At 42.0% G+C, this 27,011-nt stretch overlaps 1 protein-coding gene across 1 annotated transcript in view; it reads left to right on the top strand.

The window, feature by feature from the left end:
* DPYS (dihydropyrimidinase) overlaps positions 1 to 26,530 on the top strand; it is an 88,417-nt gene extending 61,887 nt beyond the window's left edge. Inside the window, exons 8-10 of the mRNA XM_065894998.1 lie at positions 14,793 to 15,000; positions 24,722 to 24,852; positions 26,232 to 26,530. Of these exons, the coding sequence (XP_065751070.1) occupies positions 14,793 to 15,000; positions 24,722 to 24,838 (325 nt within the window). The 3' untranslated portion in view covers positions 24,839 to 24,852; positions 26,232 to 26,530. The remainder of the gene's footprint in view (positions 1 to 14,792; positions 15,001 to 24,721; positions 24,853 to 26,231) is intronic.
* The last annotated feature ends 481 nt before the right edge of the window (positions 26,531 to 27,011 follow it).

The following is a 27,011-nucleotide window of genomic DNA, read 5'->3' as shown; positions in this document are numbered from 1 at the left end:
AAATACTAGCTGCATGACCTTGGACAAGTTACCTTTTCAATTCTCAGTCTCCTCTCAGACGCACAGTAATGTAGATATGCTAGTCATAGCGCCAAGCTCTGGGCCTTGTTGGAAGGAGATAATGCCTTCAGCATGGTGCATGGCATATAGTAAAACTTTAAGCAACATTGATATCATTATCATTATCACATACAAAGTGGTAAGACACGAGAGATTTACTACCTAGCAGGGAGGTGTCAAAGTAAATGACTTTTATAAAAAAGGAAAAAAAAAAAAGCTTAGATGAATCGACAATAGTTCCAGAATTCCAGTTTGTTTTGTCAATCATAGTTTCACTCCTGTTGATGCATATCCACTTCCTCACATTTAGTTTGTGATTGGCGTGTCAGTGGGGTGCAGTTGTACCTGCAGTTTAGGTAAGATGCCCCTTAGATGTCACATTGTAAAGGGCCATTAATCAGTGTTGGATGTCTGACCCTGTGGGGCAGTGGTCTCCAGAGAAGGGTCTCTATATAATTTCTTTATTTTAGTTTTAACTCGGATTACTTTTTACAGTTTAAAAAATTTTTTTTCTTTTGCTATTTTAAATCCAAATTTTTTATTATTTCTATTGGATGAGTTACTAAGAGCAGAATTACTATATCAAAGGGTATATGCATTTAAGGGTTCTCTGCATATGTGGTTACATCCTCATGGTTCCTCACCAACTCTGGGTACAATCTCTTTTTTTTTTCCCTTTGAGTTTTGTTACTTTCGCAGGTAAAAATTTTTACCTTTCAGCTACAAATCGCATATATTTGAGCACTAAGGAAGTTGAATATTTTTCCATGTTTATTAGTCATTGGGTTTTTTTCCTTATGAAGAAATATCTGTTCATGCCCTTTGTTCATTTTTCATTTGGTAATGTGTTACTATTTGTCTCTTCATTTCAAGGGGTCTGTCTTATTTCTTGCAAACTCCCCAGGTTCTTTTGAGAAATAAATGCTATAGTTACATGAAAGTGTTTTGCATAAACTGTAAGGACCTATATGCATGTTGTTATTATTGAAAAATTGACCTTGTTCGTATGTTAGAGTCATGTTTATAACAAAGAGGTCCTTGCAAATTCAGAAATAGGCTTGACTAGAGCGTGAGCTCAGTTCCCGTCGGGATTTTTGTCTGTTTTATTCACTGCTGCATCCCCAGTGCCTAGAACAGTGTGTGGCATGGAGTAGTGATCAATATTAAATGAATGGAATATGAGATAAACACATAGATGGATAGAGATTTTCTACAATGTTCCACCAAGTTGACTTCATTTCATTTGCTTTTTTGCCTCAAGCTGGAAGCAAATAGAGTTGTGTATGGCTGGTAGCTCAGAGCTGTGAAAGTGTTCTTATCATTCTGGACTTAGGAAACTCATTTCTTAGAACCTAACTTTCTTTATGGTAACATTGTAAGCCTAATTAGTAATTCTACCTCATTTATTTAAGTGATAAACCAGAGACAAGAAGAGTTTAGTGACCCAAGCATGGCATTCAGCAGTATGATAGAAGACCCAAGTTGTTCTATTTTTATATAAAATCATTTCTAATTCCTAAATATATGACAAGCCTCCTAGTCTTTCCATGCCTCACTTGTGGTTTCTGGCAATTATGAGAATAAATTGTACACAAAGTCTAAAAGAAAACATGACAGTATGCCTTAAAATTGATTCATTCTTTGGTTGCCTATTTTGCGGGAAAGGTTTTGCATAGAAATTTATGCTGATGAGTTTAATCTCCTGTATAGACTTAAATTCAACTACCCACAGGTGCCTGGTACCAACTTCTTTTCTAGAGTTTCTCCGCTCTGTTTTTATCACTAATTAACCTACCTTACATTATGTTTTCCTTTTAAGGTGCTTCAGTGTTTCTAAAAGAAGATGGGGTAAAATTTCATATAAATGTGCATTTTGCTCCAGACTTGTGTTCTGGATGGATCACTTACAGTGGGAGGCAATACATGGTGGTTAAGTGCTTTGTTTTTGAGGCACATAGACTCTTATTTATGATCTTAGGTGAGTTACTCAGCTTCCCTGAGCCTCAATTTCTTCATTTATAAAATAGGTATTTAAAAAGCCCTGCTTGCATTGGATTGTAAGGATTAAATAAAATAATGTGTGAAAAGATGTTAGCATAGGGTTTGGCAAATAAGCAAGCAGGAAATAGAGGCTGCAACTGAATATTATTATTGTCATGTTCATCATAGATGGCTTGGCCATGGCTCTTAGCCACTGAGGTGCTATTAGCAAATGTAAGAAAAGCAAGTGAAAATGTCAAAGCAAGAGGCAAGGAAAGAGAGATAGATGCCTGCAAGAAACAATCCCAGAAGCAACCCATCCAGGATATATCAGGGTTCAGAGAAGTGGAACCACCTGGAGATACAGATATAGATACAGATACAGATGTATACACACATGCACCCATGCATATATACATATGTGTGTGTGTAGATATATGTGCACATGTATATATACATAGATGTACACATACATGTATGTGTATATGATTTGACCTTTCACAACTGTAGGAGCTGGTTGATCAGTGTTTGCAAGGCAGCTGTCTTTGCATCTGATGCTGGAGCTTGAAGTCCAGTGGTTAGGCCATCGGGAGGGGAAGATGGAGGTCAAGCGGGAAGTGCAGAGACAAGGTGGAACCACAGGCACAAGCTGGGCCCCACAGGGAGGACGGAGTGACACCAGTGCCTGTTCTTGTTGCCTCTGCCCTTGCTGGTGTGGCGTGGATGTCAAACTTTGGTCATGGGGCCAAACACACACTGGGCGCAGGGGTCCGAGCCGCTGATGGAGGATCCAGAGGAAGGAGAAGCAGGCTCAGCCCCAGTGGCTTCTCACACCAGATGAGCCCACAGATAATCTGAGCTGCAAATTGGTCGCTGCTTCACTTCCCCCCTCTGAGGCCTAGATGTCATTATCAATGTGGTTGTCTGTTTGTTTTTTTACATCTTTATTGGAGTATAATTGCTTTACAATGGTGTGTTAGTTTCTGCTTTATAACAAAGTGAATCAGCTGTACATATACATATGTCCCCATATCTCTTCCCTCTTGCGTCTCCCTCCCTCCCACCCTCCCTATCCCACCCCTCCAGGCGGTCACAAAGCACCGAGCTGATCTCCCTGTGCTATGCGGCTGCTTCCCACTAGCTATCTATTTTACGTTTGGTGGTGTGGTTGTCTGCTTTAAGGTGAAGACACTGATGGGTACAGAGAGGTTACTCATTTGCTTCAAATCACACAGCTGCAAAGGGCAGAGCTGGGCTTCAGAGCAGGCCTGGTTGACTTGTGTCTAACCTCTTAAACACTGCAAAGTTACAGCTGCCCGAAAAGGCAGGGAAGGAAGGCATACCTACCGCACAGAGGTTAACATGTGGTCTCTGGAGTTTGTAATCTGGCCTCTCCACTCACTGACAGTGTAACCTGGGGCAAGTTACTGAACCTTGGCTTGCTTCCATTTGCTCATCTGTCAAATGGGCCTGATTATAATGCCCATGTCACAGGCTGTATGTAGAGCATTAATACACGTGGATTCTCTGCCACAGTGCCCAGGGCCGTAAGCACCGCATGAACGTTGGCGGTTACTACCCCAGGTTGCTCAAGTCAGCGGGTTTCTGCACGTCTCTCTGCAGTGGCAGGTAGCTTGTCAGGCCCTCCTTGGGTGTCGCTCCCTTTCCGTGCTTCATTACAGACGAGTTGCCCTGAGGCTGGCTCGGTGGGGTAGCAAAGTCAGTTTCACCGGCTGCATTTCCGCATCAGCACCTTGGATTCTGAGCCTCATGCCCACTCAAGGCAGACAGAGGTGATGTTGCAGTGACCCCGTTTAACCCCGGCGCCTGCCTCTGTGACCCGACAGTGCTTCCTCGAAGCAGCTGCCTTTTGGGTCCGGTCAAGTTTGAACTAGACAACCGTATCGCTAATTGGGACTTTGGGGCTGTGCTAACTCTGGCAGAGCCTCCAAAATGCTCTGTTTTCCGAGGGTCGATGAAATGCTGCAGTGCACCAGGATGGAAATAGATGATTAGGTGTCACCAGACTTCTTGCCCAGATGGAAAGCAGATACTCACTATTACAATTCCAAGTGTTCTGGTAACCTTTTTAATGAGTGAAGAATGTAGTGCTTTCATCGTTGGAGCAGGGGGTGCTCACGGATGGTGGAGCATGGTGAAGGAGGGTGGAATGGGGGTTCAGCCCGCCTGTGTTTATTTCCTCCCAACCGCGTACTTCCTGTGTAACTCGGACAATTTACTCAACCCCTCTGTCTCTATTTCCTCGTCTGTTAAATGGAGATAATGAGTTCTTGAGAGATTAGGTGAGGCAGTGCACATGGAAGAACCTAGAATATAGTGTAATGGACATTGACCACACCTGGAACTTGCTGGGCCCCTAATTGAAGTGACTTGGAAATAGAATCATGTGATGTTCTGTTTGCCTCATCACTTTCTCGGGAATGCTGGAGGCCAGGGCTCTGTTCTTAGGATTGCAGAGCCAGAAATTCTCTCTGACTTTTGAGGAGGTGCTGTAGCCCATCCTGGTGGATTTCACACAGTTCATTGGCCGCCTGTGTCCACGGATCTCTTTCCTGGCCACAGACTTTGCTCTCGTTCTTCACTAACACACCTCACTCCCAGCTGTCACGAAGTTATTTTCCAGTGTCAAACTACATTTCACCTGCCAGCGTTTCTGCTTACTACCTTTTTATTTTCCTCAGCGGGGATGGAGGGAAAATAGGTCATCCTTTTCCTTTCAAAAAAAAAGAGTAAAGTTTAGAAGTGCCCCAGACATTTCTGTTATCCAGCGTTCTCTTTTCCATCCCTTTATTGAGAACCCTACTGACTTCCCTTTATATTCCAGGAAGTCTTCTTTCTTCCTAAAATATGGTATTAGAGCTGAACATAATCGTAAATACCTGGCCGACTCTGGTTTCCAAGAAGGATATTGTGTGAATTTTACCCAGTGTATTCCTGTGTAGAAAACCCACATCTTTTTCTGCCCAAGTTGTGCCCCTAGATAGTCTGTCAAACAATGTCATCTTGCCAAGGGCAAGGCAGCCTCCCAGGACAATGTAATTACAAGACCAAGTCCACACCCCACCCCAGAAAGTTATTTCTATTTTTTTTTTCAGAAAGTTATTTCTAACTCTTACCAATATGTTAGGCCAACAGCCTCACCTTCCAAAAGCTAATAATCATACCTCACCTATAAGCACTTACCTGTTTAATATTCATAAGACATACATCCTAGTATCATGCTAGCTTTTGCTGATTCACATTCAGCTCCTCATTTTTTTGTGTGTGGTACGCGGGCCTCTCACTGCTGTGGCCTCTCCCGTTGCGGAGCACAGGCTCCGAACGCGCAGGCTCAGCGGCCATGGCTCACGGGCCCAGCCGCTCTGCGGCATGTGGGATCTTCCCGGACCAGGGCAAGAACCCATGTCCCCTGCATCGGCAGGCGGACTCTCAAACTCTGTGCCACCAGGGAAGCCCTCAGCTCCTCTTCCTTCAAGACACTAAATTATTTTTAATTCCCCACTTTCTGAAAACTAGTATATAGAACATGAAATATTTATGTTAAGTAGTAATGTCAAAATTTGCTAATAACTTATTTTTAGATAAATACGTATCTAAAATGCCTTCTATTTGCTCAGTGCTGTGCAGGGCACAAGGGGTGAAAGATGTGGGACCTGCTTCCAAGGTCAACTTTCTAGAATCTAAATCCAGTTTATCTAACCATGGTCTGCACCACCATCCATGACCTGGATGACATAACTCCAAGGACAAAATAGCCGGCTTGCCTCATCAGTTTATTTCTTTAAGCCAATGTTTGGGCAGCATTATTGTGAATCTGTATTGTTGTGTCGTCCATGTAGCACCGATAGAGTTCCAAGTTATTGTCCGATTTAGATTTAATAATGTGGCTGAAGCAATTCCCATTTTCTCTTCTGTGGGAGGCGGTGCAGAAGTCTGCATAGAGGATGGAAGATTGATGGGTGCAGTGAGCAGCAGCTTTGCTTAATAATGAGAATGTACTTGAAGTAGCACCGCTTAGCGTTTCCAGAGATGTGGTTGCTTTGCTCCCCATTTATATAACTTGTCACGTCCAAGAAATTCACAGAAGAACTAGTCTGAAATAGACAGTTGGAACACACGTCAAAAAAATATTTTCCATCATGATCACGTGGAGTACGACCAATTTCAGTTTAAGGAATTTTTAATAGCATCCTAAATCCCTTGCCGCCAAACAGAAAACAGACTAAGAAACACTAGGAAGTAAGGAACGCGCTGCTTCCCATTTGTTTTCTGGTGGATGAAGAATGTTTTCACTGACTGCATGCTTTCGCAGTAGCTTCTCATAGAGCTTTCAAGGGGCAACACTATCTAGTGGTTAAGAGCCCAACCTTTTATCTCACCTGGGCTGCATGAACTTACTAGCTGTGTAACATGGGGTGAGTTATTCACCTTTTTGTGTCTCATCATCCTTGTCTGTTGCACGGTGCTATTGGGAAGCTTTAAATGGTTACTATTCCTTCATGTTGAATATACAAGATGTCATATAACACATGTAGAGAGATGAGGTATATTTTTAAAGAAGCCACTAATAGACCTGATAATGATTCTTTCAAACTTTTTTTTTTTTTTGGTTCTCATGGCAACCTGGTAAGGACCCATTCATGCCATGGACAGAGTGGCTGAGTTGGAGGAAATATAACAAAATACCTAAACAAGTCATTTCTCTGGGTTCAGGAAGACCCACATTGTTTTAAGAAATTCTCCTCCTTTCCCCAGTGTTCTCTTTGAATGCACACGGGCGGTCTCCCGCAGGCTTTTTTGCTTCAGTGATTTTCTCATCTATAGGAGCACGCAGCTCTTTGATAGGAAGCTATTTGCAAAGGGACAGAATGTTTTTCTGCCGCTGTGATGTGAGTGGTATCAAAGTTATAGACAAAGTTGAAAAATAGCTTAATGTTATCTTCAAGGCTTCTGCTTTCCTGTCGGCTTGAGCCTTGGAGATGTGTATAATTGGGACTCAGTAAGACAACCTTGACACCCCTCTGCAGAGAGATGTGCCCGTTTGATACAGGCTCAAAGCGAGTTTGACAAAGAGCAGCTTTTCCCTTGGGGCAGGGCGACCACGGAGAATCTGCTAATGCAGAGTTAATGGCCCAGGAACCCCAGCTTCACTTATCAGATGGGAAGGCTTTAATCATTCCTATCCTTCCTGTTACCACCAGGATGGGCCAACAGCCTAGCCATCCAATCAGTAATTAGAAGGTATTTCTCTACTCTCCTGAGCTGACTATCATATTGTTAAATTTGAAAAATATTTGATGATGAATTTCACAGCTCTTTGGTTTTACTTATGAGTGGAATCAGAGCACCGCCCCACATTTGCATCTGTTCTGTGGACAGATTTGGTGGAAAATAGTTTCTGGTTTCTTTTTGAGTCACAAACCTTTTGAACTGTGCCTCAGAGACATCCATGGGCTCTTCATTACAGGAGTTACTCTCCAAAGGACAAGGGCTTTATCAGTCAGGTCTTTGGTTGCAAACCATTGTAACTAACTTACACGCAGATGAGCAAAAATACACTCTGTGGGAAGGCCATGGGGTATTCACAGACCAAAAGAATAGTCAGTGCTCCAGGCTTTGAAAGAACAGAGTCCAAGGCAGCCCTGGACAGCCTGCAGCAGGAATTGCTCTGTGTTCAGGGATGCACCCTCCAATCACTTCAAAAAAAATTTTTTTTGTCATTCTACCAAAGATTCAATTCTTGGGAAACAATGCAGTTCCCCCTCTCTTGGCTAGGGAAGAACAGGGCGCCATGCCTGACCATCTTGCCAGATATCTCCAATGGGGGAGAGATGTTTCTTTTTTTTTTTTTGCGGTACATGGGCCTCTCACTGTTGCGGCCTCTCCCGTTGCGGAGCACAGGCTCCGGACGCGCAGGCTCAGCGGCCATGGCTCACGGGTCCAGCCGCTCCACAGCATGTGGGATCTTCCCGGACCGGGGCACGAACCCGTGTCCCCTGCATCAGCAGGTGGACTCTCAACCACTGCGCCACCAGGGAAGCCCAGAGAGATGTTTCTTAAAGAAAAACTGGGGGAATGCTGAAACCAGAGGAAGGGAGAATATATGCCAGGGGATGGAACTACAGTGCTTGCTACATTGCATTTCTCGGAATAGGATCACGTGTGTGGCTGAAATGCACTGCAAAGCTCCATGTCACCTGCTCCAGTTTATCTCACAGTGTTGCTGAACCTTAGGACGATAACATGTTAGCCCATTGACTGAATCCCTTTTAGTTAGAGCCCAGACGTGTGTTCCTGCTTTCTTCTAGGATGGTTGAAAGAAAAAGATGGATCAGGCCGGGTTCTTAGCTGCAACCAAGAGAAATCTACGCTAGGTGGTTAAACAAAAGAAGAATGTATTAAAAGAACTGGGTGGCTCAGAGAATCTCCAGGAGGACCAGAAGACCAGGCTGAGAGGCTGTGTAGCCAGGACCAATGCCCCAGGCCTACCATAGGACAGTGGAGAGCCCCAGTGTGGCCCCTGGGCTCAGTTGCCATGAATCGCTTCACTGAAGCAGGGCTTGGACCTAGTGCTAAACCCCTGTCACAACTGGCCTGAGAAATAGGATTGAACCATCTCTCCCTTCACCAACATGGATCCTGCAGCGCCTGCTTCCTGAGTCACCAGCCTGCCATGCAAAGTATGGTGCTGGGGCACCATTTTGGAGGAGGCCAGGTCACATGACTGGGCCCCAGCTGCAAAGGGGCCTGGGAAAGCATGTTCTGGCTTCTGCCTTAGAACAGAAGGCCTCTGCCTTGGAGGAAGCATGTTCAAAGGAACAACAGGTATCCTTAGAAAGGCAATTGTGTGACTTTGAACTTGTGTTCATTCCACTAATGGACCATGTCTCCCATACCACACTAGTAATGAATACATTTTAAATACATTTTGTGGGCTTCCCTGGTGGCCCAGTGGTTGGGAGTCTGCCTGCCAATGCAGGGGACACGGGTTCGAGCCCTGGTATGGGAAGATCCCACATGCCGCAGAGCAACTGGGCCCGTGAGCCACAATTACTGAGCCTGCGTGTCTGGAGCCTGTGCTCTGCAACAAGAGAGGCCACAATAGTGAGAGGCCCGAGCACCGCGATGAAGAGTGGCCCCCGCTTGCCACAACTAGGGATAAGCCCTCACACAGAATCGAAGACCCAAGACAGCCATAAATTAATTAATTAATTAAAAAAATTTTAAATACATTTTGTAATAATTTTATAAAACTTATGATGATATTACATTCTATTTTTTGTTGAAAGCAAATATTGAAAATGTACCACAATTTTTTAAATCTTATGACAGGGTTACAGATATACCAGTATGCTCAAAAAGTGGCAGTGATTCCAACCTCTCAGAGGTTCCTTCAATATCAAGCTGTATGAACCTTGGGCAAACTCTTACACAGCTCTATTTCAGCATTACCATCCAGGACATGGTGTAATAGTACTTAGCTGCGGACTTCATCGTGTTGATAATATTGGTATTGCTAAGTATTTTTAGGTATCAATAAACAAATGTTTCATCTAACTGGATAAGATACAACTAAGAATGATAATCATAACAATGTTCCTTTATTTATTTATTTATTTATTACTAATGAGCTTGTACAGTTCACCAGAAATGCTAAGTACACAACAGAACTTTAGGATTGGATGTTTACATTCCATGTTAAGTCAGTGTTCTATTTTTTCCAAAACACTGTAATTATCAAGAGATCATTACAATTGATTCAGATAATGCTACAACAGAGGAAAATGCAAGGTTTTGCCATGGGTTGTCAGGGTCAGCTTCTAGGAACCAGAAGCTGGTCCTTCCCTTCCCTCCCCTCCCCTCCCCGCCCCGCCCCGCCCCGCCAGAACATGCCTTCCCAGGCCCCTTTGCAGCTGGGGCCCAGTCATGTGACCTGTTTTGTTTCCTTTCTTTTCTATTTTCTTCTCTTCTTTTCTTTTCCAGCTTAATTGAGATATGATTGACATGGGACCAGGATTTTTGAGCAGAGTCTTGGGTCAGGGAGGGGACAGATCTGAGCAGTGAGAAGGGCACCCAGGGAGAAGGAAGACTCAGAAGTGTGGAAGTTCCTAAATAACTGGAGACTTGCAGCTCTGGCTGGAAGGAAAAAGTTGGGTGAGGAATGACACCCTGTCAGACACCTTCCAATGTGAAAGTGGAAGCACATTCTTTTTGCTGCTGGTGATAATGCCAAGAATTTACATTTTGTGTTAATTTGACCTCATTGACATAATGCCTTATTATAGAGAATCACTTAGATGTCGCCTAATTGCCTTCTTTCTCTTGCTAACCCCAACGCTGAGAAAGCCAAAAAAATGACCTTTGTTTTGGCTGCGGCAGAGAAATCTGATTTGATATTTTGTTGTCACAGATCTTTTGTTTTCATATTTGTCTGTTTTTTCCTAGGCCGCACAAGCACTTTAATTTGTATATTTCCTTTTGCATTTGTCCACATGCATATGTATTTTCCCATGCTTTCTGTAACTTTTTTTCCATTTAAATTATATAATTATCATTTTCTTTGCTTCCCCAGTGTATTCTTATTTCTAGTCTTTCACAGAAGCCCAATATTCCATTGAGTAATCATTGGAAAATTGTTATGCTTCAGTTTTTCAATAGTTTAGATATCGTAATGGCAATTTTTGTATATAGAACTTATTTCTTCTGTTAGATTATTTTCCTAACAGCATCTGTAACTCTTAACTTCCGGCTTGGAAAAATAAAGTTTTATGTCTTAGGGTTTTCCCTTTTTTGCCTCCCATTCTTGTATATAACCATTTCATCATGAATTATTATGCATTTTACTTTTCTCTGTATGGCAACCTTACTAATACATCTGTCCAGACATGCTTATATAACATTGTACAGTGTAAGCCCAAGAGCTTCTGCCGTCAGTGTAACTGTGATATGCAGGAAAGCAGTAGCCCAGACTATGGAAGTATCACAGAGAGATTGTGATGGTCATAAAATGACACTCTAGCCTGAAGGACTAAATCTCCTCTATGTTGTTTCCTAGATTTATTTTCTTTAAGTTTGTATCTTTCATCACTAACTCATAACTTATCATAACTCATTCTATACCTAGTAACCCTTTACCCCATTTTCTTCATTTTCTTACTTTAATGACATGACTTACTATTTGATCAGTACTTTTCCCTCCTCCTTAGTGTTTGAAATTATTGTTGTTGTATTTGTATCTACCTCCTATTCATTAACCTTTTAAATGTTTCTCTCTACCAGTAAGTTGGTTCCTAAGGATACTGGAAGCTCTTTTTGTGCAGCATGCACTGGCCATAGGACCCAGTGATGCCACTCATGGGAACTTACACTAAGAAAAGCGTTCACACCTAACGTGTACATGAATCTTTATAATATCTGTATTCATAATCATCAAAAACTGGAAACAACCCAAATGTCCTTCAGTAGGTGAATGGATAAACACTCTGTGGGGTATTCATACGTTGGAATATTACTCAGCAATTAAAAAGGAATGAACTATTGATCCACACAACAACTTGGATAAATCTCAAAATAGTTATGCCAAATGAAAGAAGTCAGCTTCAGAAGGTTACATACTCTGTGATTCCATTTACATGACATTCTTGAAAAGAGACAGCTCAAGAGATAGAGAACAGATCAAGGATCTCCAGGAGTTACGTGTGGGGGGAGGTTGCGACTACACAGGGATGGTATGAGTTTTGGGGGGCGATGGAACTGTTTGTGTCCTGAATGTTGTGAGGATAACAAATCTATCCAGGTGTCAACATTCATAGAACTAACACTAAAAATGTAAATTTCATTGTATGTTAACTTAAAAAGTATGAAAAGATTCCCGTTTCATCAAAGTAGTCATAGGTCCTTTGACAAGTTATTTAACCTTTCTAAATCTCAATTTATTTACTTGTCAAGTGTAGACAATACTCTCTACCTTGAAGAGGTGTTATAAAGATGAAGTAGAATGTCATAAAGTATCCACCTGACATACAGGAACATCTTCTTTTTCTTTTCCATGCTGATATTTCTCATTGGGAGCAGATTCTTTTTCATGATTATTATTATCTGGGCTTTTCTACAGTTATTTGTGTCTTGGGGAACAGACTGGAGGGTTTCAAGCAGAAAAGTGACCTGATCTGATGTTCATTTTTAAAATAAGATTTGAGCATCTTTGTGCGGGGGTGGTAAGGAGTGTAGGGGGGTAAGAATGGAAACATGGAGGCCAGTAAGAAGTGTTGGGGGTTGGCCAGATGAGAGATGATGGTGGCGTGGACTCGGTGGGAGCGTTGGAGGGGGAGAGAAATGGGCAGGTTTGGGATTTATTTTTTTTTTGGAGGTAGAACCAACAGGCTTGATGATGGTTTGAGGCGTGAGGAAAGGTGGCTGGGGGTGTCATTTACTGAGATGAGAAACTCAAGGGAGGAGCAAACTCCAGTGTGTGGGCTGGAGTCATCATGGAAGATCAAGAATTCTGTTTGGATGTGTTAAGGAGTGGAAACCAAACAGGTAATTGGGTACAGGATTCTGGAACCCAGGACCAGGTCAGCGCCGTGTCGTTCATTTCTACTGGAGGTGGCACTGTGAGTCTCCCAGCTCCGCCCCTCCAGATTAGGGTTGCAGGGGAGCTTTTAGCTGCTATTCCTTTGACCTAGCCTTGGGATTTTTAGCAAAGCACTTTTCCTTAATCCATTCCTGAGAGCAAGCACTTGTAGAAACTTCAGATTATGCTTGTATGATCCACTGCTGCCAGATTTTCTTTTTCCTTTTCCATTTAATGTGATTTAGGGAAAGGCGGACACCCAGTATTTCCAGATATCCAGCTTAGAAGTCATTAGTCGTATTGTGTGAGATTGAAAAGTATTAATAAAATGCTGAGAATGCTGAGGAACACGCAGATGCATGACAAAATGTGCTGAGATTATATTCAACATATTTTGTTATTTTTATTGTTCTCAAATTTCCAGTTTTGCCGCAGACAAGGGAAAGAAATTCAAGATATAATTTTCCTTTTCAAGGTATAGTTTTTTCTATGTTGAATTTTTTAAAGTTTTATTTATTTTTTTATACAGCAGGTTCTTATTAGTTATTATACATATTAGTGTATATATGTCAATCCCAATCTCCCAATTCATCCCACCACCACCACCCCTCCCACCCCCACTTTCTCCCCTTGGTGTCCATACATTTGTTCTCTGCACCTGTGTCTCTATTTCTGCCTCGCAAACCGGTTCACCTGTACCATTTTTCTAGATTCCACATATATGCGTTAGTATGTGATATTTGTTTTTCTCTTTCTGACTTACTTCACTCTGTATAACAGTCTCTAGGGTCTCTACAAATGACCCAATTTCATTCCTTTTTATGGCTGAGTAATATTCCATTGTATATATGTAACACATCTTCTTTATCGTCTGTCAGTGGGCATTTAGGTCGCTTCCATGACCTGGCTATTGTAAATAGTGCTGCAATGAACATTGGGGTGCATGTGTCTTTTTGAATTATGGTTTTCTCTGGGTATATGCCCGGTAGTGGGATAAGCGTCATAAGAGACTACTACAAGCAACTCTATGCCAATAGAATGGACAACCTGGAAGAAATGGACAAATTCTTAGAAAGGTATAACCTTCCAAGACTGAACCAGGAAGAAATAGAAAATATGAACAGACCAATCACAAGTAACGAAATTGAAACTGATTAAAAATCTTCCAACAAACAAAAGTCCAGGACCAGATGACTTCACAGGTGAATTCTATCAAACATTTAGAGAAGAGCTAACACCCATCCTTCTCAAACTCTTCCAAAAAATTGCAGAGGAAAGAACACTCCCAAACTCATTCTACAAGACCACCGTCACCCTGATACCAAAACCAGACAAAGATACTACAAAAAAAGAAAATTACAGACCAATATCACTGATGAATATACATGCAAAAATCCTCAACAAAATACTAGCAAACAGAATCCAACAGCACATTAAAAGGATCATACACCATGATCAAGTGGGATTTATCCCAGGGATGCAAGGATTCTTCAATATATGCAAATCAGTCAATGTAATACACCACATTAACAAATTGAAGAATAAATACCATATGATCATCTCAATAGATGCAGAAAAAGCTTTTGACAAAATTCAGTACCTATTTATGATAAAAAAGACTCTCCAGAAAGTGGGCATAGAGGGAACCTACTTCAACATAATAAAGGCCATATACGATAAATACCAATTAACGATTGCCTCTGGGAAGGGAGGGACAGGGATGGAATTTGAGGTACAGGGAGGTATTGAGGAAACCTCGACTGTGTCTGCAAGACGTTAAAATTCTGTAGAGTGGGGTATTGAGTCAGTGTTCATCATACTCATCTGTATTTGAAATATTTTACAATTAATATTTTGTTCTTTAAACATATACATAAAAATAACTTAAAATTATAAACACGAGAGACAATGCCCTTCTTCCACTCACTCCGTCCTCATTAATCCCCGTAAAGAGTGACCTACTGGGTTTTTCTCTCAGAAAATGTAATTACTTTGCAATAAAATGTTAATGCTATGTTCTATTCTTAAAGTCACTTGTTCCAGTGATAAAGCTATGGCTTAATAGAGTTGCTAAATTTTCTTCTAAGTCATTCTTTTAATATTTCATATTTGTCAGATGAGCTGGTAATGATTGGGAACATCTTTGTTTTTACATCAGGACCATTTCGGCAAAAACTCATCATCAGGCTGTTAACTTCAACATCTTCGAGGGCATGGTGTGCCACGGGGTGCCCCTGGTGACTATTTCAAGAGGCAAAGTGGTGTATGAAGCTGGAGTTTTCAGTGTCACAGCAGGAGACGGGAAGTTTATTCCTCGTAAACCATTTGCTGAATATATTTACAAACGGATCAAGCAGCAGGACCAGGTGAGTTGGGGCTAAGTGGGCTGTTAACATGGGCTGGATTGTCACTTGCTCCTGGATGTTGTCACATACAATTGGTTAACATATTCACGGGGTGTTAGAAGAGGTTATGAACAAATACATCTTTCAAAGAAAAAAGTCGTTATTGGGTGGATGCAGTTTCTTTTGAAGATTGGTGTCTATCGGGTTTCCTAATGGACCAAGTCAGGTTTTCCCAGGCAAGTGTAGGGCCCCTGTGGGCCTTCTGACAATTGCTGTTAGTCAGGGTCCTCTGAGAAGCAGCCACCCAGATGGATAAAGGTGTGAGTTTTTTAAACACCTGGGAGAGAAAATAGGTGGGAGCCCGGGAAAGGCTGGGAGAGCCCTCAGCCTGCAATTCAAGCCTGGCCCCAGTGAAGGAGAGAGGGAGAAAAACAAGTGGTGGAAACATCCTAGACTACTATACAGACCAAGAAAGGTTGAGCAAGGCCTACAAGCAGCCCTTGAGCCATCGCCTGCATCTAGCCACGTGGCGTGCTGTCATTGGCTGAGAACAGCAGTGGGAGGCATGTCCTCCGACGAACAAAAGGATGGAGTTCAAACTCAACTACTGTCCCTTGAAACATCAAGCTCCCTGTAGTTGAAGGTCTGCAAGGTGTATTCTAATGACCACCAGAGCAATGGCGGAATTTGAGGTCAAGGTGAATATGAATTCTACCTTGGCTTCCCTTTTCCTAGGTGTGTGGCCAAGAGCAAGTTTCTCTATCATCCTTGGTCTGTTTCCTCATCTGGAAAATGACAACGGTGTTTTCTCCCCAACAGATTGCAAGAGTCAAATGAGATTTTAAAACGTAAGGCACTCGTAGGAGGTTAATAAACATCGGTTCAGTCTCTTTGCTTTCCCCCTTTGATGACTGAATTTATAATAAAGGCCTCCAAGTCCTTGTTATAATCCAGTTGTTAAAAAAGAGGTGTTTGTTCTTTTAATATGTCTTGGATTTTCCAGTGTTTGTTTAGCTCATGCAGTGTTTTAAACAGTTTTAAAAATTCACTTCACTACATACAGTAATATATCAGAATTTTCAGACTAAAACCATCTAAATTGCTGGGTTTGGAGTGAGGCGGGGCACCGTGTGCCCTCAATCCCACATGGTAAGAGCAGGCCGGAGCTGGATGGCCAAGCCCCACGGAGGCAGCCTTTCTGATTTTCACCTACAGGCTTCACTCATTAATGTTCCCAACTTGGCCGTGTAGCCCTTACAATTTGTAACCCTTGGGTTAGTTCTAAGGCTTCTGTGTCTTCTTTCCATTTTAAAATATACTTCTCTTTTTCCAAAGTTCTCTGGCTGTTTTCCGATTCATTTCGTTTGCGTCTTGTAGTCTCTTTGATTTCTCCTCCAAAGTCTTGTGAAAATTTTTTGCTTGTGGATTCTCAGAGTTTGTTAGATAAGATTCATCCTTTTTTTTTTTAACCACTTCCTAAAGCTTTGATTAAGTAAACAAGTGCTCTAGAATGCTTTAAATTCTGAGGATGCTACCATTCTTTTTTTAATTATTTTTTTATTTTTAAGATCTTTATTGGGGTTTAATTGCTTTACAATGGTGTGTTAGTTTCTGCTTTATAACAAAGTGAATCAGTTATACATATGTTCCCATATCTCTTCCCTCTAGCGTCTCCCTCCCTCTCACCCCTCCAGGTGGTCACAAAGCTGATATCCCTGTGCTATGCGGCTCCTTCCCACTAGCTATCTACCTTACGTTTGTTAGTAACGTATGCCTCTCTCTCGCTTTGTCACAGCTCACCCTTCCCCTTCCCCATATCCTCAAGTCCGTTCTCCAGTAGGTCTGTGTCTTTATTCCTGTCTTACCCCTAGGTTCTTCATGACATTTCTTTATATACTGTATTTCAGTCAAAATATTTAAGGTTGCAATTTATTTTGCTGGGAGTTAATTTGTGAATATTGACACTGACGGGTGACAGGTAGGTAGAGACTATAAGGTTTCCATGTATTTCTAAACATCCCATGGTAAATAACAGCAATACTAACGTTTACTGAGCTTTTACTGAAGGCAAGGCACAATGCTGGGGCTCTGTCACTGTAACAGCCCTGTGAGCGAGGGAGTATTATTTTCCCCACTTTATTTATTTATTTATTTTTGGCTGCATTGGGTCTTCGTTGCTGCACGTGTGGGATCTTCCCAGACCAGGGCTCGAACCCGTGTTCCCTACATTGGCAAGCGGATTCTTAACCACTGCGCCACCAGGGAAGCCCCCCCCCCCCACTTTAAATATTAGGAAACTGAAGCTTCAGGAAATTAAGAAACTTGGTCATGTCACACAGCTAGTATATGGCAGGACCAAAACATAAACTCCGGTTATCTGACTACAAAAGCTATATATATACTTAAGCAATAAACCATATAATGTAAACCATAAAGATTGAGTTAAATGAGTTAATGGGAGATAAATTATTCTAGGTTTGGGGGAAAAATCTAAATGAGAGGCCTTGATGACAGCTAGTTCATTCATGACACTTGTAGTAGTAATCCAAGGGATAAACAGATAAGCGTTGACTTAGAAGAGATAGTACTGACAGAACTGGGTGATGGATCATGTGACGCTTGAAGTGGGTCCAGGACGAGCCCGCTCCTGGCTGTCAGTACCAGTTGCCCACCAGCAGGGACACTAGACTAACTGGGAACCCCTGACAGACTGTATTTAAAGGACTGACTTTGCCTCAGTCTTCCTCTTGTAGGGAAAATATGCCGAGATCACTGAATGACTGGCTTCATCAGTTCTCCTTTTCAAATTGTTGTTGGGTATTTTACTGGCAAAATTAATGCCAACATCATTTTTTAGGAGTTCACTCTCAATTTTGTGAGTTATTTTAGTTTCTCAATATTTTCTTCTGATACCAACTTTTTAGGTATTCTAGTGCATTATTGTTTTTACAATAGCAGTAAGTAATAGTTGTATTGTAATATATTGTTCTGAGCACTTACTATCTGCCAGGCAGTGTATTTGGTGTAATTTATATTTATTATTTTACCTAACCTGCACAGCAAGCCATGTGGGAGATATTATCCCCATTTTACAGAATAGAAAACTGACTCTCAGCAAGATTAAGTAACTTTCCCTGGGCTGAGCGGTAAGTAAACGTAAGAGCCAGGGTGTGTGATAAGGCCTTTCTGATTCCCGCTGTACATGAGACCTCTGTAGAGCAAGAAAAGAGAAGAAAATGATTGTGAAACTCAAATCATGGGGAATGCATTATTTTAAAAAGTGTTGATGTGGAAAAAGTATCAAATAAAATGAATAAAATGAGGTTTGGGGACTGTGTGGAGATGTTTCAGACCTTTTTTCTCTCCATTAGGCAAAGATAATTTTATAGAAGAAAAATATTATGCTAAAGTTAAGAAAAAAAGTTGTTAGGAATCCTAGATTTTAAATTCACATGAGGTAATTAGAGCTCTTACTCTGGTTTTCATTTGAAACATTCAGTTTCTTTGTAAGTGAGGATAAGAGTTTGAAGGCAAGCAGGAAAGGCCCATACCATTTCTCCTGCTATCCTGTTATCCTTCCCAAGAAAATGAATCACTTACCACTCTGGACTCCAAAGCACAGATTGTAGAGACACGCCAGTGTTTGTCAGCCCCAGAACTCAGCTGGTCTCCTGGCTAGAACGTTAGTTCTTCGAGGAACTTATTTTTTATTCCCAGTACTTCCTATGTAGTAGGCGTTTGATAAATAAACAAATTGCAAATGGAAGGAGCAAAGACTACAGTTTCAGAGGTCATAGAAAGGACTTGAAATAAATTTACACAGAAGATTCCCTCTTGCCTCCTCCCAGTGGGGTTGTCTGTGAACTTGATTCTTACCCACGATTTTATTGCTTACTGAAACTTGGCATCCTGCTGTGCAGCTCTCACTGTTAACCATAGTGTGAGGAACTTCAAAGGAGAGAAATGACATTTTAATGCAATTTGACAGCTTCAGGGAATTGTTACTTTATTTTAATATTTAAACAGGGGATCCTTAAGGGGAAAAATTTAAATCAGAAGATGAAACATCAAAATTTATTTGATATATGTTACATAATAAAATACATATTTCAATTCAGTATAAAAAGTCACTTAAGGAAGAGTGTTGGGGGATTTAGGAAAGAAAAATATAAGAGGAAGGAAAAACAGTACATGGTCCCTCGGTATCCATAGGGTTAGGTGCTCAGTATCTGCAGATACCAAAATCCACAGCTGCTCAAGTCCCTTGTACTGTTGGCCCTCTCTATCCGTGCATTCACCCAACTGTGCACGTGGAGGGCCACAATAACAGCAGCCTGGGTGTTCAAGTACATTTTGAAAGAAGAAAATCAACTTACATACTGTTCCTTCTTTACCAAAAACAACAAAAACAAAACCTTTTTAAACTCAAATGGTTGATTATTCCTAGAATTTTTGTGTGTTTAGAGTATAATAATTTTTACCAAAATTTGGAAGCACAGACATTCTTCAAGTCATCCCTTTTTCTCTGTTTTCAGTAATAAGCAACCCAATCTATTTTGGAAAATTAGGGTCACATTGCATCTTCTGGAGAAGCAGGGATAGATAGCTTCATGGAGTAATGCATGGTTTCAGAATACTGCACCAAAGCTTTTAAACTGGCTTGTGCCTTTGCAACCATAAGCATAATTTGCCTTTTAGGTATGATAAAATTAAATGGATGGCTGATCTAGTCCTTGAAATGGGTGTTCTCCATTTCCGAAATAACAGTTTATCAATGTCTTTCTCAATGTGGTAGCCCAGAGAAAATACTTTCATATCATCAGCTGCCATGTAATTCTGATTTCCTCGGATTGATTGCTAGGAATTGCAAAAGGCGATACATATGTTGGAGCCAGCTCATTTTGGCTTATGAGAGACACTTGTATGTATCCCTTCCCGACTCCTCATTCAGTGATGTCAGTAGCTTGAAATCAGCCATGGTGAGAGCATTTACACTACAGGAATAGGCAAGTGCTATAAATCAGGGCTTTAGGAGTGGTGAGAAAAGGGGAAGGTGGGTTGTCAACATTTACCAGTACATCACTGTATACAGGGACTTTGTAAGTACTGTCTTTCCATGTTTTATCTAACCATTCAGTGTTCATCCAGTAAATACTTATTGATGACCAAATTATGTGCTCACATTGTTCTTGAGAAATAGCTCGCAGGGATTAAATGGAAACATTTGGTGGATTGTAAAACATCAAAATGCAAATTTTCATTGTTATAGATCACCTCTGTTGAATCTAGTGATTCATAGTCCCCTGGAGAGCTCAGTCCTGTGAGGACCTCTAAGAACCTTGAAGTTCACCAGGTACTGAATACCTACCTGTAAATTCACCAGCCAGGCATGGATTTCATTCTCAGGGAGTCGCTGCTCATTTGGACCGTTTGGTGTTACGTCAGTGTCTGCTGTTTGGTATTTGGAAGTTCTGTTGTCTTTATCGCTATTTTAGTATCTTAGCCTCCATGATCAACATTGTATTAATAACTTCTTGGGGTTCAGGATTCTTGTCTCTGGTCTTAAAAATCTCAGAAAAATCTAGCATCCTAGCATTTTACTCTCTGCAGACAATACAGGTAAATTTTCTATCAATTTTAAGCTTCCTCTTTTCCCTGATCAGCTAACCAAAAACCTTTCTGCAATCATGCGGGTATAGTGATTGCAATTAATATTTATTCATAGCACTTCATATTGCGATATAATTCCCATTTTTGTCTATGAACTCATCACAATGACACTCATCATTAAATACTATGAACTCAGATTGAACTCCCATCTACCTAAGTAAACCACCAGCACCCTGCTGGGTGAGGTGCCATCCATGTTTCCCGTATTACTTAGGATAGCCTCTCACAGCGTTTTACCCTCAAACCTTTCTATCTGATTGTAAACCCATCAAGATGGGAAGAACTGCTGGTGGGGTGTGATCATCTAATTTTGGCCAGCCTGTACTGGGGCAAGAAAATGTCACCACCCAGATCAGTCTTCCGAAGGTGTGCGCTCAGGATCCTAGTCTCTTTTAGGTGCTCCTTAAAAAAGCTTTCAAGTGATTTGAGATAATGCTACTACCCTCAGGTGATTCTGTTGCCCAATATCATCTAAAAAGTTCTACAGTCAAGAAATCTTTTATTTAACAAATGTTTGTTAAGCACCAGATACAATTCCATATCCCAGGTGCCGGGGGTACAGGTGTAGCTACGACAGCAGTCCCTGGGCTCAGAGTTTTAATCCTACTTCTCTTTCAACTATAGTTTGTGGTGCTTAAGTTCTAGTTCTGTTTGAGATGCTAATTACACCTCCCTGTGAAGAGGTCCGTTAGCCATTTGGATAAAGGAGTCCGGAAATTGGGAGGCATTGGGGCTGGACATAAAATTTAGGAATCCTGGCATCTACATTTATTTAAAAACACAAGTCTGAGGCCACCAGAGAGACTGTAGACAGAGAAGAAAGGGGACTTGAGAAGGAGCTCTGGGGCTGCCAACCTTCCGAGGCTGAGGGGAGGAGCCAGCAGAGGAGCCTGAGAAAGCTGACCAGTGAGATCAGACGAAAACTAAGAGAACACGAAGAAGAGAAGAGACCTGCTTACTTTGTTCAACCTGTAACCCTCTGATACTTCATCCTGGTCTTTCTGTGAGCTTTATGCTGCATTAATGTCCTCTAAGAAGTAGGTATGCAGGGACTTCCCTGGTGGCGCAGTGGTTAGGAATCCACCTGCCAATGCAGGGGACACGGCTTCGAGCCCTGGTCCGGGACGATCCCACGTGCTGCGGAGCAACTAAGCCCATGCGCCACAACTGCTGAGCCTGCACTCTAGAGCCCACGAGCCACAACTACTGAAGCCCGCATGCCACAACTATTGAAGCCTGCGCACCTAGAGCCCGTGCTCCTCAACAAGAGAAGCCACCGCAGTGAGAAGCCAGCGCACCAGAACGAAGAGCAGCCCCCGCTCGCCACAGCTAGAGAAGCCCGCACGCAGCAACGAAGACCCAACGTAGCCAAAAATAAATAAATAAGTAAAAAAAAAAAGAAATAGGTATGTATTTAGTTGGGAGACTCAGGATGGTGTCCCTGTCATCACTGTACTCACCCTGGATACCTGGAAAAGAAGCCCACTTTGGACCCAACCACTAGGATAACCTCTGAGCATTATGCACTGGTTATACCAGATGCCGATGCCCATGTCAGGGCTGGGCACGTCACACTTGAGATGGAGATTTTCCATTTGCCACTAGAGAGAAGCCACGTGACTACTTTTCCTGAGAGCTGCAGCGTAAGTCTGCTTAGAAAACATGTCCAGCCGAACTCTGGAATAATGCAGGGAAGGCTTAACATTCTGCAGAATGAGTGCCATCACCTTTCCATTTCGTCACAGTGAACATCTGTTGAGGTTCTAAAATGTATATAGAGTACAGTGCCAGGGGCAAGAGACAGTACAAAGATGGGCAAGACCTGGGTCTAGCGTTAAAGAACTTATGTAACCACATCTAAGGATAAGAAAAGATTAAAAGGTTGAAAGTACTGCAAGGCTTGAGACCAGAACTTAAATTGTCTTTGATTCCTGTCAACTTGTCTATAAAGGGGAAGACTGTGAAGTGTGGGGCAGCAGAAGCCTCCCCAGAGAGGGCCAGTCTGTGTCTGAGGTTGCGGTGTGGGCAGGGGTGGTTGACAGCCCACAGCCATCCTGGCGGGAAATTGGTCCCTGCCCGTCCCGAGCCTCAGCAGCAGATGAAGAGGAAGGCTGTGTGCACGTGAGACCTGGCCAGTCAGGTCAGAGACATTTGACGGTCAGTGTGACCAGAGTGACCAGCCAGGCTAAGAGGGGCCTCGTGGCATTGCTAGTACAGTGACTGAGCAGCCGGAAAGGGATTCTTAGACAAAGTGCAAAGTGCAAATATTTATTCAGGATATAATATTCCTGAATTTTTCCTGAAGTGCAACCTTGGGAGCAGATCAGTGGTGAAGCAGAACAAAAGAGGATGAGGGAAACTGAGCTCTGGCCAGGATAACTGACACAAAGAGGAGAGGAGCTCAACTAGGGATCTCCTTCCCACCAACATCCTTCCCTTTACACTCTCAGAAGCGTCCCAGTTTGGATGATAAATTATATGGTCACCTTAGGTTTAAGTACCTACATATAGTTGGGCTTGAAAAATAAACCAGGAGAAGAAAAAACATGGAGACTAAAGACCTGAAACGGGGGATGTGGTCAGAGGGTGGGGTATTAAATTAATGTAAAGTTTCAGGTGTGGATTGGCTCCAGGTAACTACAATGTCCAGGGGCTGGGTGGCAGCCACGGGAAGTTGGTGCTTCATTAGCCCATGTCGACGTTCAAGGTGATGGCAGGATCCAGGGTGAAGGAAAGGACTGAGTCGATAGCGAGCCAAGATGCAAGTCCAGCAAAGCATCCAGCCAGACACAGAAAGTGGACAGAGGCTTGGACTTGTGCACAGAGGGCAGGGGTCTTCCTAGTCACTAAGTGATCAGTGTGCTTCAAATTCCACTGTAGGGACACGGTCTCTGTCTTGTTCTCTGCTCTATCCTCTGCAGAATATCTGGGGCTTGTGTGTGCTCAGTAAATATCTACTGAGTGAATGAAGGAAATGCTTTGTATCTGGGAAATCTCATGTGCCTGTGAGGTAGGTTTTATTCCTTGCATTTCGTACATGAGTGAGTAGGCTCAGAGGAGCTTATTAACTTGCCAGTTTCCTACAGCCAGTAAATGGCAAAGCTAGAATTCAAACTTAGACCTACCTTTCTCCAAAGCCCACACGGTTGATCACTACAATACGTTAGTTTTGGTGGTCAAAATAAGACAGATGTACACAAACGTACACACACTCACATTTATTTTTTAAGAGCTTTTATATGCTAGGCATTATTCTAAATGCTTTACATATATTTAATCCTCACAGCCCCCCTATAAATTAGGAGCTATTACAATCCCCAGTTTACAGCTGAAGCACAGTTTTAAGTAACATGCCCAGGCAAGCTGGTTCCAGAGCCCGTGCCCTTAATCACTGTGGTTTACAATTACTTGACTGGCCAGTGAATTTGTGTCCACCTTGACAAACAGTAGGATTTAGTTCTTATGAATCCCTTTGTTTAGAAAGTCCTGATTTCAAAAGTCTGCTCAAGCACTGAATTAGCTCTAGCTGAATCCAGGGTTCTGCTACACAGTTGGCCACCAAAGGGGTATAGTCCCAGATGGGAGATTCTGTGGAAGGCTTGCTACAAGCGGGGACTATCAGGAAAATGAGGAAACACACACACACACTGCTAGAATCTGAAACAAAAAGCTGAAAGTCTTAGGAGACGTACAACAAAACACTCTGGGAATATAGACACCTAGAATTGAAACTACAAGAAAAGGTAGAATGTTGGAAAAGCCGGTAAGGTGGTTATAGAACAGAATGTGTGAGGATATGGCAGAGGCCCCAGTGAAAGTTGCGGTGGAAGGAATGATTGTTAGGAGGTGTTCCCTCGGCCTTTGTCTGATGCAGATCAACCCCAGTGAAAGAGTGGGGTAATGCCGGTACTCAAGGTCGCCGGGAATTTCTGTGAAAGGGCAGGGCATGGGAGGCACATGATAAATTCACAAGGCTCATTTTTGGTCTCACAATTCACTTAGGGAGCAGAACTTAGCTTTGAATTCAAGAAGTCAATAAGCCACAAGAGAAAAATGAAATGTTCTGTTTCAGACTTGCACGCCTACCCCCGTGGAGCGTGAACCCTATAAGGGAGAAGTCATCACACTGAAATCCAGAGGGACAAAAGAAGACGCCACACATGGGACCAGGAAACAGACCCACTCCTGAACCAGGTGCTGTCAGTAAGGGATAGTGGGCAGAGAAAGTTTTCCTCCCTGACAGCATATGAAATTAGCATTATCTCTTTCTTCCTTAGTGTTTAAAGAGTCCAAGGTCAAGGTCAAAGACTTCAAAGTGACCTAAGACTCAAGGACAGTTCAGCCAAAGGGCAGGCTGATAAAAGACCTCTTGACGCAGAACACTTGGATGAGGCCTCCAGGTTGAAGAAGGCCTTGGGCTAGCTGGAGGTTTATTCTCTGAGTCGTTAGGAAACATTGCACAGAGGCCTAGAGGATCAAATTTGAGCGAGAGGCTGGTAACACAGAGGGAGGCTGTTATTGAGGAAGGTTGGCACTACTTAAAACTGAGAGTGCAAGTTTATAGTCAAAATTTATAGTCCGATTAGGACTTTATCTGCAAGAAATGCATCTATGTATTGTAAAGGCAACCATATTCTAGAACTTAGAATGGAATGAAAAATGAATCATGTTGCTTTGGGTATAATTTTTCACGAAAATGATTTGATAGCTTATTTCACACAGTTTTAGAATAATATAGATGTGGTCATTTAAAAAAAAAACATTTGAGTGCTTCCTCTGTTTTCTCTTAGTCTTTTGACATTCAAGTCTTTCTTTTTGAAGCACGTATTATCATCATCCTTGTCAATTTTCTTTTTCTTTTGCTGGGTTTTTTTTTTTTTTCCCCAGTTGTTTTCTGGTCCTGCTCTGCCAGGTACCTATTTCACCATGGCTTTCCTGTGATTTAAACATTTCTCTAACATCGTTTCCACTGACTCCATGAAATCTACATGTTTTGCCAGTTTTACAATTTCACTAGCCTCTATGGCTTTGTTTTTTCTTTCAATGTGTGATACATTTTCAGATGTTTCAGCAGGTAGCAATCAGCAAAAGATTACAGAGGAGGTTGACAAGGTGGACAGGAAGAGATGTTTGTGTTAATTAGGGATGCTGTCTGTCAAAGGACTCGTTTTATACAAACCCAGTTAGGCATTGCAGGCTCTTACATTATGATAACCTATGCTTCCTTACATAAACCCTGAGCCTTGTATAATGGGGCCCTGTGCACTCCCAGCCGTGTTCTCTTTCATTAGGGAATGCTGTTAAGTTTTTAGTAATGCCGTACAGCCAGCAGTTGCAGCTTTGTTGTCATTTCCTGACTATTGGAACTATTTTTCCAATCCAGGAAGGTTGTGTTAAAAATCCAGAGGAAGGTTAGCAAGAGGAAGACATTTTATTGGACGCTGTAACATGCTATTACCAGCATTTGTAGGAGCGAGATTCATGTTTACTTTGATTATAGGATTTCTTGGGGGTCAGGCTTGGGTTCTGCATCTCTTTGTGAGGGAGAATGTTACACTGGGTTCCTTTTATTCTGTTCAAAGGTAAAATCAGAGAAAGGGATGCTGCTGTTCCCATCCCAGTTAAACGTTGTCAGCCCGTGGAAAAGCAGGCCTTATTTCAACTCCCCAAGATCCTTTTGAAAACATAATCGCTCTAGGCTTCTTTGATTTCCCTTCAGAAGCCGTTGCCGTCTTCCTTACTGTGACTTTGTTGCTGTGTAAGATTGAAGATATAAGTGAATATTATGGTGATGGAAAGTCTGTGTGAAAATTCACTGATGATACTTTAAAATGTCATCTTTGCTTACACCAGATTTCTTACTTTGAATTTTTAAAAATCACTTTCTTGTTTAAAGTTTTTTAATGGCTACATTTGTTTAAAAATAGCGAACTCTGTGATTTTACATTCTATTGTAATTTGTAAACATTTAGATCTTTATTGTAATTAATAAACATTTAGATCTTCATTTTATATCCTGTTATCTGAGTTATGTGTGTCTTCTTTTAACTAGTGGGATTGGGGAGTCTGGGAGGTTGGTTTTGATTCAAAATTTCCTGAGAGACATCTGCTTCCGCAACTCCTGGAAATCCGGTCTCTCAGCAAACCCCATGTAATCAAACTGGATACTCAACCTTAGAATAACTCCAAAGCAAATAATCCAATTACACTGATGAATGCAGGATTTGAGGGAATTAAATGGAGTCAACGTGGCTGAAAGATGCTGCAGTGATACCTTCCGGCCCCTATGCTTCCTGGTCTGTGCTCTGATCCTTCTGTGTGTGCAGAGAAGCTGAGTTTATATTCCTTCTCCTGGGTAACTA

The sequence above is a fragment of the Phocoena phocoena genome, chromosome 17 (genome assembly GCF_963924675.1).
Source record: "Phocoena phocoena chromosome 17, mPhoPho1.1, whole genome shotgun sequence".
Classification (NCBI taxonomy): Eukaryota; Metazoa; Chordata; class Mammalia; order Artiodactyla; family Phocoenidae; genus Phocoena; species Phocoena phocoena.
This window is presented reverse-complemented; position numbering and strand designations above follow the sequence as displayed.